Here is a 16380-nt window from a genome sequence, read left to right as displayed (position 1 = left end):
AAAAAATACACCCACACATCACTAGGAACCTGCTGACCTGAAAATACTTGGTCCCTGCTTGCTTATGGAAGGGCAATCTTGGATTCAAATAACAAAGCCCCCGACAATTGTTTGGTTAACAGCTGAGGGATGGGCTGGAGAAATGTAACCACTGAAAATCATAAACTGAGCTATTGAAACGACTATCTATGAGCTCAAAATAATAGTTGACCAGGCTTTGAAGCTATAGTTTGTTTACAATTAAACATTGTTTACAAACAATGGAGTAACATGCTTACGTTTGGGGCTGTGAAACATTTTTTGGGTAGGACAGCTTAACTATGCTCATGAGGCATTAAAGCTATATTCTTTAAGAATCAATGGCTAGGCATATATCATTAATATAATTCCCAAGATGTTGACGAATCCCAGATTGCCCCTTTAAAAGACATTTGATTGACATACTGCTTTTTAGTTTGGAAAGGAATAACAAAACTATATTACCTGTCCACACCTGGCATAAATCAAGCGCACACATCAAAAGGTTGTTTGCCATTTCCCTGTACTAAATTCAGAAAACACCTCTTGGCCAAAACACCTCTACTCCTGTGTACCTAAATTCATCACATCTTTAACCCTTAGATTCATACAACCCACAACTGATCCCGATTCCCATCTTACCTGGTTAGGTTACTGCAGGCTGTGCCAAGAACATCTCTCCAAAGAGTCTTCCAGAGCAAGGGTGCTCAGAACAGTTATGCCAAGTGTAATATGGTGAGAACTGGGGACATGACAATAAAGCCCTATCAATCCAAACCATGACACCTAAATAAATTGATGGGGAGTGAAGGGGTTGATTTAGATAGTTCAATTGTGATTGAGCGCTTGAAGTCGAGGGGAGACATAAGCGATAACGTTATTTCACATTGGTAGAGGACGATTCTTAATTTATTATCAAGCATATATCCCCCGTTCACACGATCACGATTCAATGGTTTAAGTATATTGTGAAGCAACTGATCATCCGCCATTGAATCACTGATAGTGATATAAGAATGTGACACGACTTTGATTTAACAAGAGAAAAAAAATATCCAAATGACTATACAATTCAGTTTATTTTATTTACTAACATCATGTCCTCTGTGATGTCAAACAAGAACGTTACCCACCTTAGTAAAACTAGCTACCATCAGCAAATATTTGTCTAATTAAATTAACCAACTAGTCCATTGTTGTAGTCCGTCGTAGTGGTTTTATTACGCCGTTGTACATTGTCGCAGAGCGCAACCTTTTCATAATCCATAACTTGTCATAATTTCAGACGTAGATTGAACAAACGTGGTGGTTTAATTTCAAAGGAAACACATGATGGTTCGTATTCAAGTCGATATACAGTCACGATTATTTGATATTAATAACATCCTTTTCATAATAACGTGCTGCAGCTTCCATTCATCAAATTTCAGAAATTTGATTTAACAGCAAAAGTTTGTATAATGACACGTTACAGTATATCAAGGACGTAAAATAAAATAAAAACGACTGACTAAAAGGCTTCTGGGAGCCAGAGACTATAAATGTAGCTAAAGCACAATACTAAAATACAAAACAAAAAAGGCCAAAACAATACGAGTGTAATAAAAGTGTTTTAGATGACGAGGGGTCATGCATTACAATTCCTCCTGAGAGTGTTGCAGGAGAACGAAACGCGCTCAACCAGACGGGTGTAAATCGCTGCGTGCATCAGGAGACGACGGCGGTGACGAGGACGCAGATCTTGTTGAAATATTTAAACCTGGAAAGAGAGCAAACCAAACACACACAAGTCAAGCGCCTGTTACACCACTAGCGAACATGTTTCCATTTATAAGCGATCTACATTCATTGTTCAATCATCATCAGCAACTTGAAATATTTCCATCTAAATGGTGAAATTATTACTCTCAGTTCCTCACTTTTACCAATACATGATTTATGTTTAGCTCAATCATTGCCTACAAACCAGCAGTGCCAACGAGAGGATTAAGAATTACGATTTTTCGCAGAGCTCTCTTACACATGCTTTTTCTCCCAGTTCAAGCATTTCAGATAATCTGGAGGTTTAGCGAAGAGCGACTGTCAGACCATTCCTCTCAGAACTGAGGCATGAAGCCCCTCTAAAGAGCACATCAAGTGACCTTGGACCCTCCATATAGAGGATAGGTACTACTTCACCTCCCATTTCCCATTAGAATGTTTGTAGCGCAGGCCTATTCTCACCTTGAGTCAAACGCCGGTGTACGCTGCTTAGTAATAGCGGGCCGGTGGCGGCGGCGGCAACCTGTCGGCGTAGGGGTCCCTGGTACGTGGTAGGTTGTACATCGCGGGCCGAGAGACGGGGGAGAGTCGGGAACGCTCATAGGAGTAACCGTTACCGGCGGGGGGCATGGGGGGAGGAGGGGCCCTCCGAATGGGACTACGGTCCCTGGCGTAGTACGCAGACGGGGGAGGAGGGAGGGGGCGACGCTCATATGGATCGAGGCCAGAGGCCATGAAACGCTCCCTGACCATGGAAGAGGGGGGCGGGGGAGGAGGGGGTAAGGAGCCTACACGCCTCTCATCATAGGACATTATGCCGTAAGCGGCAGGGCGAGCCCTGTATTTCTCATAGTAATCCACCACGGCATAGCTCTCCCTCTCGCGCTCATAAGCACGCTCTGGGTAAGGGGCTCGTCTAGGGGGAGGGGGTGGTGGAGGGGGGGCAGGGTACCCGTGATGAGGGGGTGGGTGACGACCTCTTAGATAGCTAGGGGGTGGAGGATCATGCCTCTCCCCGGGGTAGCCACGGGGGGGCCAGTATCCCCCCCTTTGAGGTGGGGGGTAGTCTTCTTCCTCCTCGTACCTGGGACGGCTCTTTGATATCTGAACATGGATACGTTTCCCTATTAGGGAGAAAAATATCAAAAAACATGATTAGGTGGAAGAGCGGAAGTAGGCAAATGTTTTAATGTGTAACCTTTTAAACAGCATTTAAAAATAAATCTTACCCTGGAATTCAACGTTGTCTAATCCCTTGATGGCATCCAAAGCTTCGTCGGAGTTGTCCATGTGCACAAACGCGAAGTTTTTGACAATAGCACATTCAGAGACTGTGCCATACTCCTCGAACAAAGTGCGGAGCTCATCATCGTTGCCCTTCTCCACGTTTGTCACGTGGAGTTTGACAGCTCCCTGGTTCTTCCCGCGACTAGCCTCAACGTTTATCGCCGTGCCATGCAGCTTGTAGAGGTGCAGGCTGCGGATGGCTTTGGTGGCAGACTTACGGTCATCCATGTGGACGAATGCAAAATTCTTGACGATAGCGCATTCTGTGACGGCACCGTACTGTGAGAAGAGCGCCTGAATTTCATCCTTGTCTGCCTCCCGAGGGACATTCCCAATGAAGATCTTGACCATCCTTGAAGCAGTGTTGTAGAAAGCCTGAGGTGAGAGGGGGGGAAATATCAATGATGAGACAAGACCCCCCCCCCAGGCCACTTATCCAGGCAATGTTGTTGGTCCATTTACTAAAAATCTTTCAAATTACTAACTGACTGGATATGCATCTCAAATATGACTATATAGCTAACCACATTATCATCAAATTTCTTTACTACCTACTTGTAGATGCTAGCTAATTAATATTACAAAGTGCAGTACACTGGTTTTGGGCATTAACAATAGACAGAGCGGAAGTAATTTAGCGATTCATTGTATTCAATGCGATCTATTTCCCTGGGTTTCTTCGTGTCAAATAACTCATTATATTAAAAGTCTGATTTAAACAACAAATACCATTAGTTAGGTGAAATTTTTTTAAGGGTACATGACTGTGTCTATTGGCAAAATCACTACATATCTTAGTCGAGCCAGGCAGGGAGAYGCTGCCCGTTGCCACAGTACCAAGACCAGTCAGAAAAGTCCAGTCCAGCTAACCCTATGCCAATGGATCTCAAAACGTAACTTGGATCCGTGTTAAGTAGCAATGTAAATGATATCCTTCACCACTATCATCATACAACATCTCAAACCAGTCATGACTATTCAACAAAATACACCATTTAAGTTTCTTTCCATGGAATATCTTAGTTATATGAATGTATAACTAGTAAAGCCGTTTAAAAAAGTTGAGGGTGCAATATTTATGAAGTTTGACAATGTGGACGAAAACAAGCATAGTTCAGCTAGCTTAGACGGTAAAGGGTTAAACGAGCTCGGGCCTAGTGCGCATGTGCGCCAATTCAGGAGACCCTAAACCTAGTTGTAATGCCCTGATAGGGAAAGGGAAATACCTAGTCAGTTGTCCAACAATATATTCAACTGAAATGTGTCTTCCGCATTTAACCCAACTCCTCTGAATAAGGAACTGGCGGCAAAAAGACAAACGAATATATCAGATGGCATACTTGAGAGAAGAATCGATATACAACCTCAATATACAACCTCAATCAACTAACTGTTAATAGTAAAACAAAGCTTAAAATTATGTTTTGAGTGAACCCTGAATATAGAAAATGTATGATGAATTCGCGTCCAGACACGGTAGACTCCTCCTCCTCACCATTATGTGGCTAGCTGTCTAGCATGGTAACTAACTACTTTGTCCAGAAACCGGTCTTTTTTTCAAACTTCGAAAACGCAGATAAGCCGCGTATTATTTCCTCAACATGATAATGCCAAGGCAAAACAACTTTCATGCGACCGAAATCAGACATGCCTAGAAAACGGCGAAAAATATTGTACATCTTGTCTAGCTAGATAGCAGCTACGTAGCTTAGCAATTGCTCTAACGTTAGCTTGCCACCCAGCTCACACGTCGTCGTGTCCGTCCGAGAAGAGGGGCACTCTAAAAACAAATTTTGCTACTGCAAAACACTGAGAATATTATTTAGTACTGGTAGGCATTACATTAATATACACTTTGGATCGATTTCAAATGTTTTAGTATAGTTATTTACATTTTTGTTATCGACCAAGAAAGATTGAATGGGACTCTTACCTCAATCTGCCTTACAGTCACACAAGAAAAATGGCTACACCAGCGTTCTAAGAAGCGGATAAATCCCGCCTACTGAGATGCTTCGTCAAAGCTGATTGGTTAGACAAGCAGTGTTGGGCGGTAGGCATGAGTTTCGGTCGTCACTAGTTAACACAGCCACAAAGTCATATTTGTGTCTAAACACCGTACATTTCTACAATTTATGTGAGTGCATTGTAAAAATGTGTTTATATATGAGATAACCATAATTTACTAATACATTCTGCTACACAATAGCGGGCTACATTTGATCTACAGAGCCTGTACAATAATTTCTGTCATGAAAAAGGCCTAGACGTGGATGTCGATTATGGCAGCCCCGTATCTCTCTGATTCAGAGGGGTTGGGTTAAATGCGGAAGACACATTTCAGTTGAATGCATTCAGTTGTAAAACTGACAAGGTATCGCCCTTTCCGGTCGATGCACTGGGATATTACCAACAGGAACGTGAAATGTCACCACTGAGTGAATTAATCTGTGAATTGTCTTCTCTAGTTCTCAAGCTCAACTACTTTGCCTTTGTAAAATAATTTCCCCTTCAAGTTAGTGGAGTTGCGATGGCCTCCACCTTTGCCCCTAATTATTCCAATTTATGTGGGCTATTTTGAGCCAAAGTTTATCGAGGATGAGACCAGGAACCCTTCCTTCTCCAAGATCCTCAAATGGTTCAGGTATATTGATGATATTCTCTATGTGTGGATTGGCATTGAGCAAAAACATAAATCCACTTCCTTTTTTAATATTATGAACACTGACCTGAAGTTCTTTATTGAATACGACCATAAGCGTGTCCATTCTTGGGCATGTGAATGGGGAACTTATCACCACTCTGTATCAGGAAAAGACTGACAAACGCTTTTCTCCTAGCAAGTAGCACTCATCCTAGTGCCCTTAAAAAAGGTTTACCCAAGAGCCAGTTCTATAGGCTCAGTCGTGTGTCATTCGACAGAGGACTTTATTGATAAAGCTGTCAATATGAAACAATGTTTTCTGGACAGGGGTTACTCCACCCTGTGTGTGGAAGAGGCAGACCAAATTGAGCTCTCTAAACCTCGCCAGGATATACAAAAAAAAGTGTTAAAACTTCAAAAGGAGGTCTCTGTTACTTGCATTACTACATTCACCCCCAAAGCTTTATCGCCCCTAGTGGCATCGGAGACGTGTTGATGGATGTTGAGCATCACGTGTCTTAGTGACGCGTAATTAAAGTTGCCGGAAACCAGAAAAGCAGCTTCTGGGTGTAGGTTTTATAGCCTTGTACAGTTTCTTAAGTGCCAGCTTGTTATTTTCTTATCCTGAGGTGGAATGTATACAAGATTCACGATAACAGCTGAAATCTCCCTCGGGAGGTAGAAAGGTCTGCATTTGACCACCAAGAGGAGTGAACAGTAGGTCGACACTTCCACCGCGTTGGAGTTGAAGTAGAGGCAAACCACTTCTTTGACCCCATCTGCTCCTGCCCATACATACCAACAGCCTGGGAGGATGGGACACCACAACTCAACAAACCCTGTAACACTTCTGAAGTCAAATCTCATATACCCAAATACTTCTCAGCAGCTGCCACCACAACATCTATTTTCTGCGATTTACTTTCCATTTCTGCGGTACAGTTTATAACCATTGCTATGAGCGCTAAGAAGCCAACCTTACTGAAACATAACTCAATCGTTACTCTATCCCTCTATACCAGCACAAATCTACTACTCACTGTGATCCTCTCAGGATCCCTCACCCTTAACCCATCCTCCTCCACTTTTTTTCACTGCCCAAGACACTTTCACCAAAAATGTCACTCCTACTGGTCCAGATTCTTCCTCAACACACACTCAGCTCTTCTACCTTGCTGTCCATAGCCATGTCTATCCGTTCACCACTCTATTGCCCAGCTGCATGGCTTACAAAGCACACACTGAAGGCGTTTCTCCAAAACCCAACTTCTGTTCCTTAGCCGACTTTACAAGTCTGTCTATATCTGACTTCACCATACAGGCGCCGTCTCTTTCCAAACCAAAGTTCCTATGACATGCACTGTCAATTGTGGGACCTTATATAGACAGGTGTGTTTCTTTCTAAATCATGTCCAAACAATTGAATTGGCCACAAGTTTACTCCAATCAAGCTATAGCGACATCTCAGGGCAAATCAAAGGAAATTGGATGCACCGGAGCTCAATTTGGAGTATCATAGCAAAGGGGTGTGAATAAAAAAAAATCTAATCCAACTGTCACATGTGCCAAATACAAGTCTAGGACCAAAAGGCTGKTTAACATCTTCTACCCCCAAGCCATAAGACTGCTGAACAATTAATCAAATGGCCACGGACACTTTACATTGCCCCCCCCCTCCATTTGTTTTGTACACTGCTGCTACTCGCTGTTTATTTTCTATGCATAGTCACTTCACCCCTACCTACATGTACAAATTACCTTAACTAACCTGTACCCCCACACACTGACTCGGTACTGGTACCCCCTGTATATAGCCTCATTATTGTGTTAGTTATTTTATTTATTTTTTTGAAAATATTTTAACTCTTAATGAAAGGCAATGTTGGTTAAGGGCTTGTAAGTAAGCATTTCACTGTAAGGTCTACACTTGTTGTATTTGGCGCATGTGACAAAGTTCGATTTGAATACTTATGTAAATTAGATATTTTTGTATTTCATTTTCAATACATTTGATAACATTTCTAAAACAAGATGTTTTTGCTTTGTCATTATAGTGTGTAGATGGGTGAGAGAAAAAAATCCAGGTAATCCATTTTGAATTCAGGCTGTAACACAACAAAATGTGGAATTGCCAAGGTGTGTGACTACTTCCTGAAGGGACTATGTATAGTGTTCTATATGTGTTTTCCTTTGCTTTCTTTTTTGGGCGCTTTTCAGCTGTAATGCTCCCTTTTTGAGAGTATGGGTTCCTTATACTGACATTTAATTGTTCCATTTTATATGACATCTAGTGACCCTTTGGGATACTTTAGATTACCACAGGTGTTGCGGTCATTATCTCTGGCTCACTGTGTGGCCTTACAGTGGCTTCGGAAGGTATTCAGAACTCTTGACTTTTTCCACATTTGTTGGGTTACAGCCTTATTCTAAAATTGATTAAATTGTTTTTTTTCTCATCAATCTACACAACAATACCCCATAATGACAAAGAAAAAACAGGTTTGCAGAAAGTTATGCTAATTTATTAAAAATAAAACAGAAATATCACATTTACATAAGTATTCAGACCCTTTACTCAGTACTTTGTTGAAGCACCTCTGGCAGCAATTACAGCCTCGAGTGATCTTGGGTATGACGCTACAAGCTTGGCACACCTGTATTTGGGGAGTTTCTCCCATTCTTCTCTGCAGATCCTCTCAAGCTCTGTAAGGTTGGATGGGGAGCGTTGCTGTACAGCTATTTTCAGGTCTCTCCAGAGATGATCGATTGGGTTCAAGTCCGGGCTCTGGCTGGGCCACTCAAGGATATTCAGAGACTTGCCCCGAAGCCACTCCTGCGTTGTCTTGGCTGTGTGCTTAGGGTCGTTGTCCTGTTGGAAGGTGAACCTTTGCCCCAGTCTGAGGTCCTGAGCGCTCTGGAGCATCACCTACAGTGAAGCATCACCATGCTTCACCGTTAAGATGGTGGCAGGTTTCCTCCAGATGTGATGCTTGGCATTCAGGTCAACGAGTTTCAACAGACCAGAGAATCTTCTTTTTCATGGTCAAGAGTCTTTAGGTGCCTTTTGACAAACTCCAAGTGGGTGGTCATGGCCTTTTACTGAGGAGTGGCTTCCGTCTGGCCACTCTACCATAAAGGCCTGATTGGTGGAGTGCTGCAGAGATGGTTGCCCTTCTTAAAGGTTCTCCCATCTCCACATAGGAACTCTAGAGCAATGTCAGAGTGACCATCAGGTTCTTGGTCACCTCCCTGATAAAGGCTCTCAGAGCTGGCTGTCTGCTCAGTTTGGCCAGACAGCCAGCTCTAGGAAGTCTTGGTGGCTCCAGACTTATTCCAATTAAGAATGATGGAGGGCCACTGTGTTCTTGGGGATCTTCAACGCTGCATACATGTTTTGGTACCCTTCACCAGATCTGTGGCTCGARACAATCCTGTCTCGGAGCGCTATGGACAATTCCTTCGACCTCATGGCTTGGTTTTTGCTCTGACATGCACTGTCAAATGTGGTACCTTATTGACAGTTGTGTGCCATTCCAAATCATGTCCAATCAATTGAATTTACCACAGGTGGACTCCAATCAAGTTGTAGAAACATCTCAAGGATGATCAATGGAAACAGGATGRACCTGAGCTCAATTTTGAGTCTCATAGCAAAGGGTCTGAATACTTGTGTAAATAAGGTATTTTTACCGAAAGCTCAGCGACAATTAAAGACATTTGCATCTGACTGGAAGTATGCTGAGACTTTTTCCCTTTGGCCTCCAGCACCTTCACTAATACATTCTGCTAACACTTGTAACAATCTTTTTAAATACATACAGATGTTTTAGATTACTTTTTATTGGGTAAGAGTGGGAGCATTGTGGTGCAAGGGGATTTTGAGAAGCACATACAGCTATGTTTTGACTTCTTTGATCGGTGTGTAGATCAACTATCCAGCAGAGGGCAGTAGGCTTCCATAAAGGGAACACACCACAGCCAAACCAAAAGGATCTCAGCTGGATATATATGGGTTTATAGAAAACAATAGATTATCTGTAGGCTACCCCCCAACGGAAATTATATATGATCTGTAAACACATCTGTAGTCTCGTGTGGCCAGCCTTCCAACATTATGTACAGTACCCTCATTTGGAAAGGGCACTAGTAACCCTGAGTGAACAAACAAGATCATGGTTTTTTAAAATATTTTATTAGGGGGGAGTGTACAGCTGTACAGACCAATACAACTATTTTACAGTATAGGTTACAATACATATGAATGCTTAATAAATCCTACTTTTCTAACTTACCAGGGGCCTAGAACTTCAAACAAAGGGGTGCATTCACTAGGAACCAAACGGGCCAAAACAGAGGGGGACTCAGTAGCATTAACTTGTACAATAAGAAACGCTTGTTTTCGTTGCTAAATGTTTCGCTTTGGTGTACACTAATGAATACATCCCCTAAATCAATATGTACCTGCTGACTTTAAGACTTTGTCCATGCTTGCTTATGGACGGAATTACACTGAACAAAAATATAAACAACATGTGAAGTGTTGGTCCCACGTTTCATGAGCTGAAACAAAAGACCAAGACATTTCCCATACACGCAAAAAAAGGCTTATTTCTCAAATTTTGGGCACAAATTTGTTTACATCCCTGTTAGTGATAATTTCTCCTTTGCCAATATAATCCATGCATCTGACAGGTGTGGCATATCAAGGAGCTGATTAAACAGCATTGTCATTACACAGGTACACCTTGTGCTGGAGAAAATAAAAGACCACTCTAAAATGTGCAGATTTGTTACACAACACAATGCCACAGATGTCTCTAGTTGAGGGACTGCGCAACTGGCATGCTGACTGCAGGAACGTCAACTAGAACTGTTGCCAGAGAACTGAATGTTCATTTCTCTACAATAAGCCACCTCCAACGTCGTTTTAGAGAATTTGGCAGTATGTCCAACCGGCCTCACAACCGCAGACCTTGTGTATGGCATCTTGTGGACTAGCTGTTTGCTGATGTCAACGTTGTGAACAGTGTGCCCCATGGTTGCGGTGGGGTTATGGTATGGGCAGGCATAAGCCAGGGACAACAAACACAACTGCCTTTTATCTATGGCAATTTGAATGCAGAGAGAAACCGTGTCGAGCCCCTGAAGCCCATTGTCGTGCCATTCATCCACAGTCATCACCTCATGTTTCAGCATGATAATTCACGGCTCCATGTCGCAAAGATCTGTACACAATTCTTGGATGCTGAAAATTTCCCAGTTCTTTCATGGCCTGCACATTCAGACATGTCAACGATTGAGCATGTTTGGGATGCTCTGAAATCACGTGTACGACAGCGTGTTCCAGGTCCCGCCAATATCCAGCAACTTCGCACAGCCATTGAAGAGGAGTGGGACAACATTTCACAGACCACAATCAATAGCCTGATCAACTCACTGCGAAGGGGGATGTGTCACACTGCATGAGGCAAATGGTGGTCACACCAGAAACGGACTGGTTTTCTGATCCACGCACCTTTTTTCAAAGGTATCAGTGAACAACAGATGCATATCTGTATTCCCAGTCATGTTAAATTCATAGATTAGGGCCTAATTAATTTAATTTGAGTGATTCCCTTATATGAACTGTTAAACTCAGTAAAAAATCGATGAAATTGTAGCATGTTGAGTTTATATTTTTGTTCAGTATATATTTAAAACAAATCTGAATCCTTCACAACGACGTAAAACATTTCCACAACCAACATGTTCACAGAGCATTCGGAAAGAGTTCAGACCCCTTGACTTTTTCCACATTTTGTTACATTACAGCCTTATTCTAAAATTCATGAAGTTTTCCCCCCTCAATCTACACACAAAACCCCATAATGACAAAGCAAATACAGGTTTAGACATTTTTGCAAATGTATTACAAATAAAAAATGGAAATATCACATTTACATAAGTATTTAGACCCTTTGCTCAGTACTTTGTTGATGCACCTTTGGAAGCAATTACAGCCTCGAGTCTTAGGTATGACACAACAAGCTTGGCACACCTGTATTTGGGGAGTTTCTCCTATTCTTCTCTGCAGATCCTCTCAAGCTCTGTAAGGTTGGATGGGGAGCGTCGCTGCACAGCTATTTTTAGGTATCTCCAGAGATGTTCGATCGGGTTAAAATACATTCAGAGACTTGTACCAAAGCCACTCCTGCGTTGTTTTGGCTGTGCGCGCTTAGGGTTGTTGTCCTGTTGGAATGTGAACCCTCACCCCAGTCTAAGGTCCTGAGCACGTTTTCATCAAGGATCTCTGTACTTTGCTTAGTTCGTTTTTCCTTTGATCCTTACTATTCTCCCAGTCCCTGCCGCTGAAAAACATCCCCAAAGCATGATGCTGCCACAATCTTGCTTCACTGTAGGGATGGTGCCAGGTTTCCTTCAAACGTGATGCTTGGCATTCAGGCTAAAGAATTCATTCTTGGTTTCATCAGACCAGAGAAACTTGTTTCTCATGGTCAGTCCTCTAGGTGCCTTTTACTGAAGAGTGGCGGCTTCCGTCTGGCCACTCTACCACAAAGGCTGCAGAGATGGGAGAACCTTCCAGAAGGACAACCATCTCCAGAGGAACTCTGGAGCTCTGTCAGAGTGCCCATCGGGTTCTTGGTCTCCTCCCTGACCAAGGCCTTCTCCTCCGATTGCTCAGTTTGGCCGGGAAGCCAGCTCTAGGAAGTCTTGGTGGTTCCAAACTTCTTCCATTTAAGAATGGAGGCCACTGTGTTCTTGGGGACCTTCAATGTCACAGAAAATGTTTGGTACTCTTCTCCTTTCTCGGCTTTCTACGGACAATTCCTTCAACCTCATGGCTTGGTTTTTGCTCTGACATGCACTGTCAAATGTGGTACCTTATTGACAGATGTGTGCCTTTCCAAATTCTGTCCAATCAATTGAATTCACCACAGGTGGACTCCAATCAAGTTGTAGAAACATCTCAAGGATGATCAATGGAAACAGGATGCACCTGATCTCAATTGCGAGTCTCATAGCAAAGGGTCTGAATACTTATGTAAATAAGGTATTCCTCTTGTTTATTCATTTGCAAAACTTTCCAAAAACCTGTTTTCGCTTGGTCATTATGGGGTATTGTGTGTAGATTGATAGAAAAAAATATATTTTATCCAGTTTAGAATACGGCTACAATGTAACAAAATGTGAAAAAAGTCAAGGGGTCAGAATACTTTCCGAATGCACTGTATGTTTAAAGTGCAATCTGGTATTTTTTTTAAAGACTCCCCCCCAGCAAACAAGTGGRGATGAGGCTTGAGAAATCTAGGCTAACCACTCAAATTCATAGACGGAGCGATTGATACAAGGACCGACCATCTATGAGCTAAAAATTGCAGTTTTGAAGCTGCAGTTTGTTTACAAAGAATTGAGTAAGACAAGCTTATATTTGGGGCTCTGATGAACATATTTCTGGGTAGGGCAGTTGAAAGTCATGAGGCATTTAAGTTGTATTCTTCAAGAATCAATGGCTAGGCCTATACATCATTAACTTAAGTCCCAAAATGTTGATGAATCCCAGATTGACCCTTTAGACGTTTGGTTGACAATGGTTGCGTTTATGCACGCAGCCCATATCTGATATTATTTTCACTAAACTGGTCTTTTGACCAATCAGCTCAGCTCTGAAAATGATCAGATGTGCAAAGAACTGATGTGATTGGTCACAATATGAATTAGCGGGGAAAATATATAACATTTGGAATGCCCGTCTAAACGCAGCCATATTGCTTTTTAGTTTAGGAAGTAAAAAAAAAAAAAAAACTTACCTGTTCATGCCCAGCCTAAAATCAAGCAGAGGTAATTTGCCATTCTCCTGTACTAAATTGGAAAAGACCTTGACTCATGTGTACCTAAAATCATCACGTTTAACTCTTAGTTTCATACAACCCACAACTGATCTTGATTCACATCTTTTACCTGGTTAAGTTACTGCAGGCTGTACCAAGAACATCTCTCCAGAGATGCTCTAAGAGCGAGGGTGCTCATAACACCATCATGCCAAGTGTAATATGGTGAGAACTGGGGACATGACAATAAAGCCCTATCAATCCAAACCATGACACCTAAATAAATTGATGGGGAGTGAAGGGGTTGATTTAGATAGTTCAATTGTGATTGAGCGCTTGAAGTTCAGGGGAGACATAAGTGATAACGTTATTTTACATTGGTAGAGGACGATTCTTAATTTATCGTCATCAGACACATAACCCCCTTCACATGATCACGATTCAATGATTAAAATGTAATGAGAAGCAACTGATCATCTGCCATCGAACCACAATCTGCGATAAGATGTTAAGAGATCAAAAAAGTAAAAAAATTATTATACAATTCAGTTTGTCCTCTGATGACAAAAAAAAAGAATGTTATCCACATTGGGGTAACTAGCTACCATAAGCAAATATTTGATGATTTACAAATTAACCAACTGGTCAATTGTTGTAGTCCATCGTAGTGGTTTTATTATGCTGTTGTACATTGTCACATAACTTCAGATTGAACAAGGAAACACAAGATGGTTCGTATTTAAGTCGATATACAGTCACGATTATTTGCTAATAGTAACATCCTACTTGTAACATCCAAACGTGTTGATGCTTCCATTCATCAAATTTAAGAAATGTGACTTATCAGCAAAAGTTTATATCATGACACATTACAGTATATCAAGACTAAATATTGGAACATAAAATAAATATGCACGGCTCAAAGGCTTCTGGGAGCCAGAGACTAAAAAGGTAGCCAAAGCACAATACAAACCAAAAGAGGCCAAAACAATACAAGTGTAATAAAAGTGTTTTCGATGACGAGAAGTTAAGCATTACAATTCCTCCTGAGAATGAAACGCGCCACAGATCAGCCACAGATGAACGCTGTGCGCATCAGGATACGATGGCTGTGACGAGGACGCAGATCTTGTTGAAATAAATAAACCTGGAAAGAGGGCGAACCACACACACAAGTCAACTGGCCATTACACCCGCAGGGAACACGTGTTTCATTTATAAACAATTTACATTCATCGTTCCATTCTCATCATCAGCAACGTCACTTGATGCGCTCTTTAGAGGGGCTTCATGCCTCAGTTCTGAGAGGAATGGTCTGACAGTCGCTCTTCGCTAAACCTAGGATACCCGTGATGAGGGGATGGTGACAACCTCTTAGATAGCTAGGGTGTGGAGGGTCATGCCTCTCCCTTGGCCAGTATCCCCCGCTTTGAGGGGGGGGGGGGGGTCTTCTTCCTCCTCCTACCTGGGACAGCTCTTTGATATCTGAACATGGATACGTTTCCCTATTAGGTAGAGAAATACCAAAGAACAAGATTAGGTGGAAGACCAGTAGTAGCCACATTTCTAAATGTGTAACCTTCTCAAAGAGCATAACCTTAAAAAAAATCTTACCCTGGAATTCAACCTTGTCTAATCCCTTGATGGCATAGCCTCGTCGGAGTTGTCAATGTGCACAAACGCAAAGTTTTTAACAATAGCTCATTCAGAGACTGTGCCATACTCCTCGAACGAAGTGCGGAGTTAATCGTTGTTGCCTTTCTCCAAGTTTGACGGATACCTGGTTCTTCCCGCGACTAGCCTCGACGTTTATCGCCATGCAGCTTGTAGAGGTACAGGCTGCGGATGGCTTTGGTGGCAGACTTACGGTCATCCATGTGGACGAAAGCAAAATTCTTGACGATAGCGCATTCTGTGACGGCACCGTACTGGGAGAACAACACCTGAATTTCATCCTCGTCTGCCTCCCGAGGGAGGTTCCCAATGAAGATCTTGACCATCCTTGAAGCAGTGTTGTAGAAAGCCTTAGGTGAGAGGGGGGAAAGATCAATGATGTGACTGAGGCACAACCCCCACCCCCAGGGCCACTTAACCAGACAATGTTGTTGGCCCATTTACTCAAAACCTCTAAAATTACTTAATGACTGATTGGATATGCATGTCAAACTTGACAAGATAGCTAACTAACCATATTATGAAATAGCTAACATGTACAAGTAGCAAAACTCTGACTAGCTAGCGAGCTAGTTTACATGACAAAGTGCAGTGCACTTATGTCTGGCATCAAGTCGGCTAGCCATCTAGAATGCTAGCTAACCACTTTTGCCAGAAACAGGTCGTTTTCAAACTTCGAAAACGCAGATGAGGTTATTTCAGCAACATGATAATGCCAAAGCAAACCAGCTTTCATGCAACCAAAAACAAACATTAATATAAAACGCCTAGAATATTGTATATATTTTGTCTAGCTACATGCCTAACAGGCTGACTACACCGCTCGCATCGCGTGCGCAAGAGTCAATTTCAAATGTTTTAGTACAGCAGTTATTTAAAGWTGTTCTCGACCAGAAATATTGAATAGTACACTTAACTCAATCGGTTAACGTTAGATACGTCACTTTCGTATAAAAAACGTCTACATCGCGTTATAAGAACGGGAAAAGCCCGCCTGCTGAGATGCGTTATGCTAGCTGATTGGTTAGACAACCATTGTTCTTTGATTAGCCTGTGAATTGACCAATGACATTTTAAATTGTTACAGCGTTACTAACGCCGAGAGTAGGCACGTAATACGGACCATCAGTCACATGAACAAACAGTGAATAGCTTGAAACTGCTTAG

General features: G+C 42.2%; 1 protein-coding gene and 1 pseudogene across 1 annotated transcript; both read right to left on the bottom strand.

The window, feature by feature from the left end:
• Positions 1 to 1078: 1078 nt before the first annotated feature.
• Positions 1079 to 5076, bottom strand: LOC111960073 (RNA-binding protein 4.1). The gene is made up of 4 exons (XM_023981977.2): positions 5000 to 5076; positions 3009 to 3441; positions 2242 to 2903; positions 1079 to 1777 (listed from the first exon to the last, which is right to left on the bottom strand). Exons 2-3 carry the CDS (start codon positions 3415 to 3417, stop codon positions 2269 to 2271), a joined length of 1044 nt encoding a protein of 347 aa, XP_023837745.1. The 5' UTR covers positions 3418 to 3441; positions 5000 to 5076; the 3' UTR covers positions 1079 to 1777; positions 2242 to 2268.
• Positions 5077 to 14186: 9110 nt separating this feature from the next.
• Positions 14187 to 15745, bottom strand: LOC111960072 (RNA-binding protein 4B-like; annotated as a pseudogene).
• Between the last annotated feature and the right edge of the window lie 635 nt (positions 15746 to 16380).

This window comes from Salvelinus sp. IW2-2015, linkage group LG37 (genome assembly GCF_002910315.2).
Source record: "Salvelinus sp. IW2-2015 linkage group LG37, ASM291031v2, whole genome shotgun sequence".
NCBI lineage: Eukaryota > Metazoa > Chordata > Actinopteri > Salmoniformes > Salmonidae > Salvelinus > Salvelinus sp. IW2-2015.
This window is presented reverse-complemented; position numbering and strand designations above follow the sequence as displayed.

What these genes read in the sequence shown, in the direction of transcription:
- LOC111960073 (XM_023981977.2), bottom strand. Translation starts at nt 3,417, where the DNA reads ATGGTCAAGATCTTCATTGGGAATGTCCCTCGGGAGGCAGACAAGGAT. An exon ending in AGACAACGTTGAATTCCAGG is followed by an intron (nt 2,904 to 3,008) that starts GTAAGATTTATT and finishes TCTCCCTAATAG; the next exon opens with GGAAACGTATCCATGTTCAG.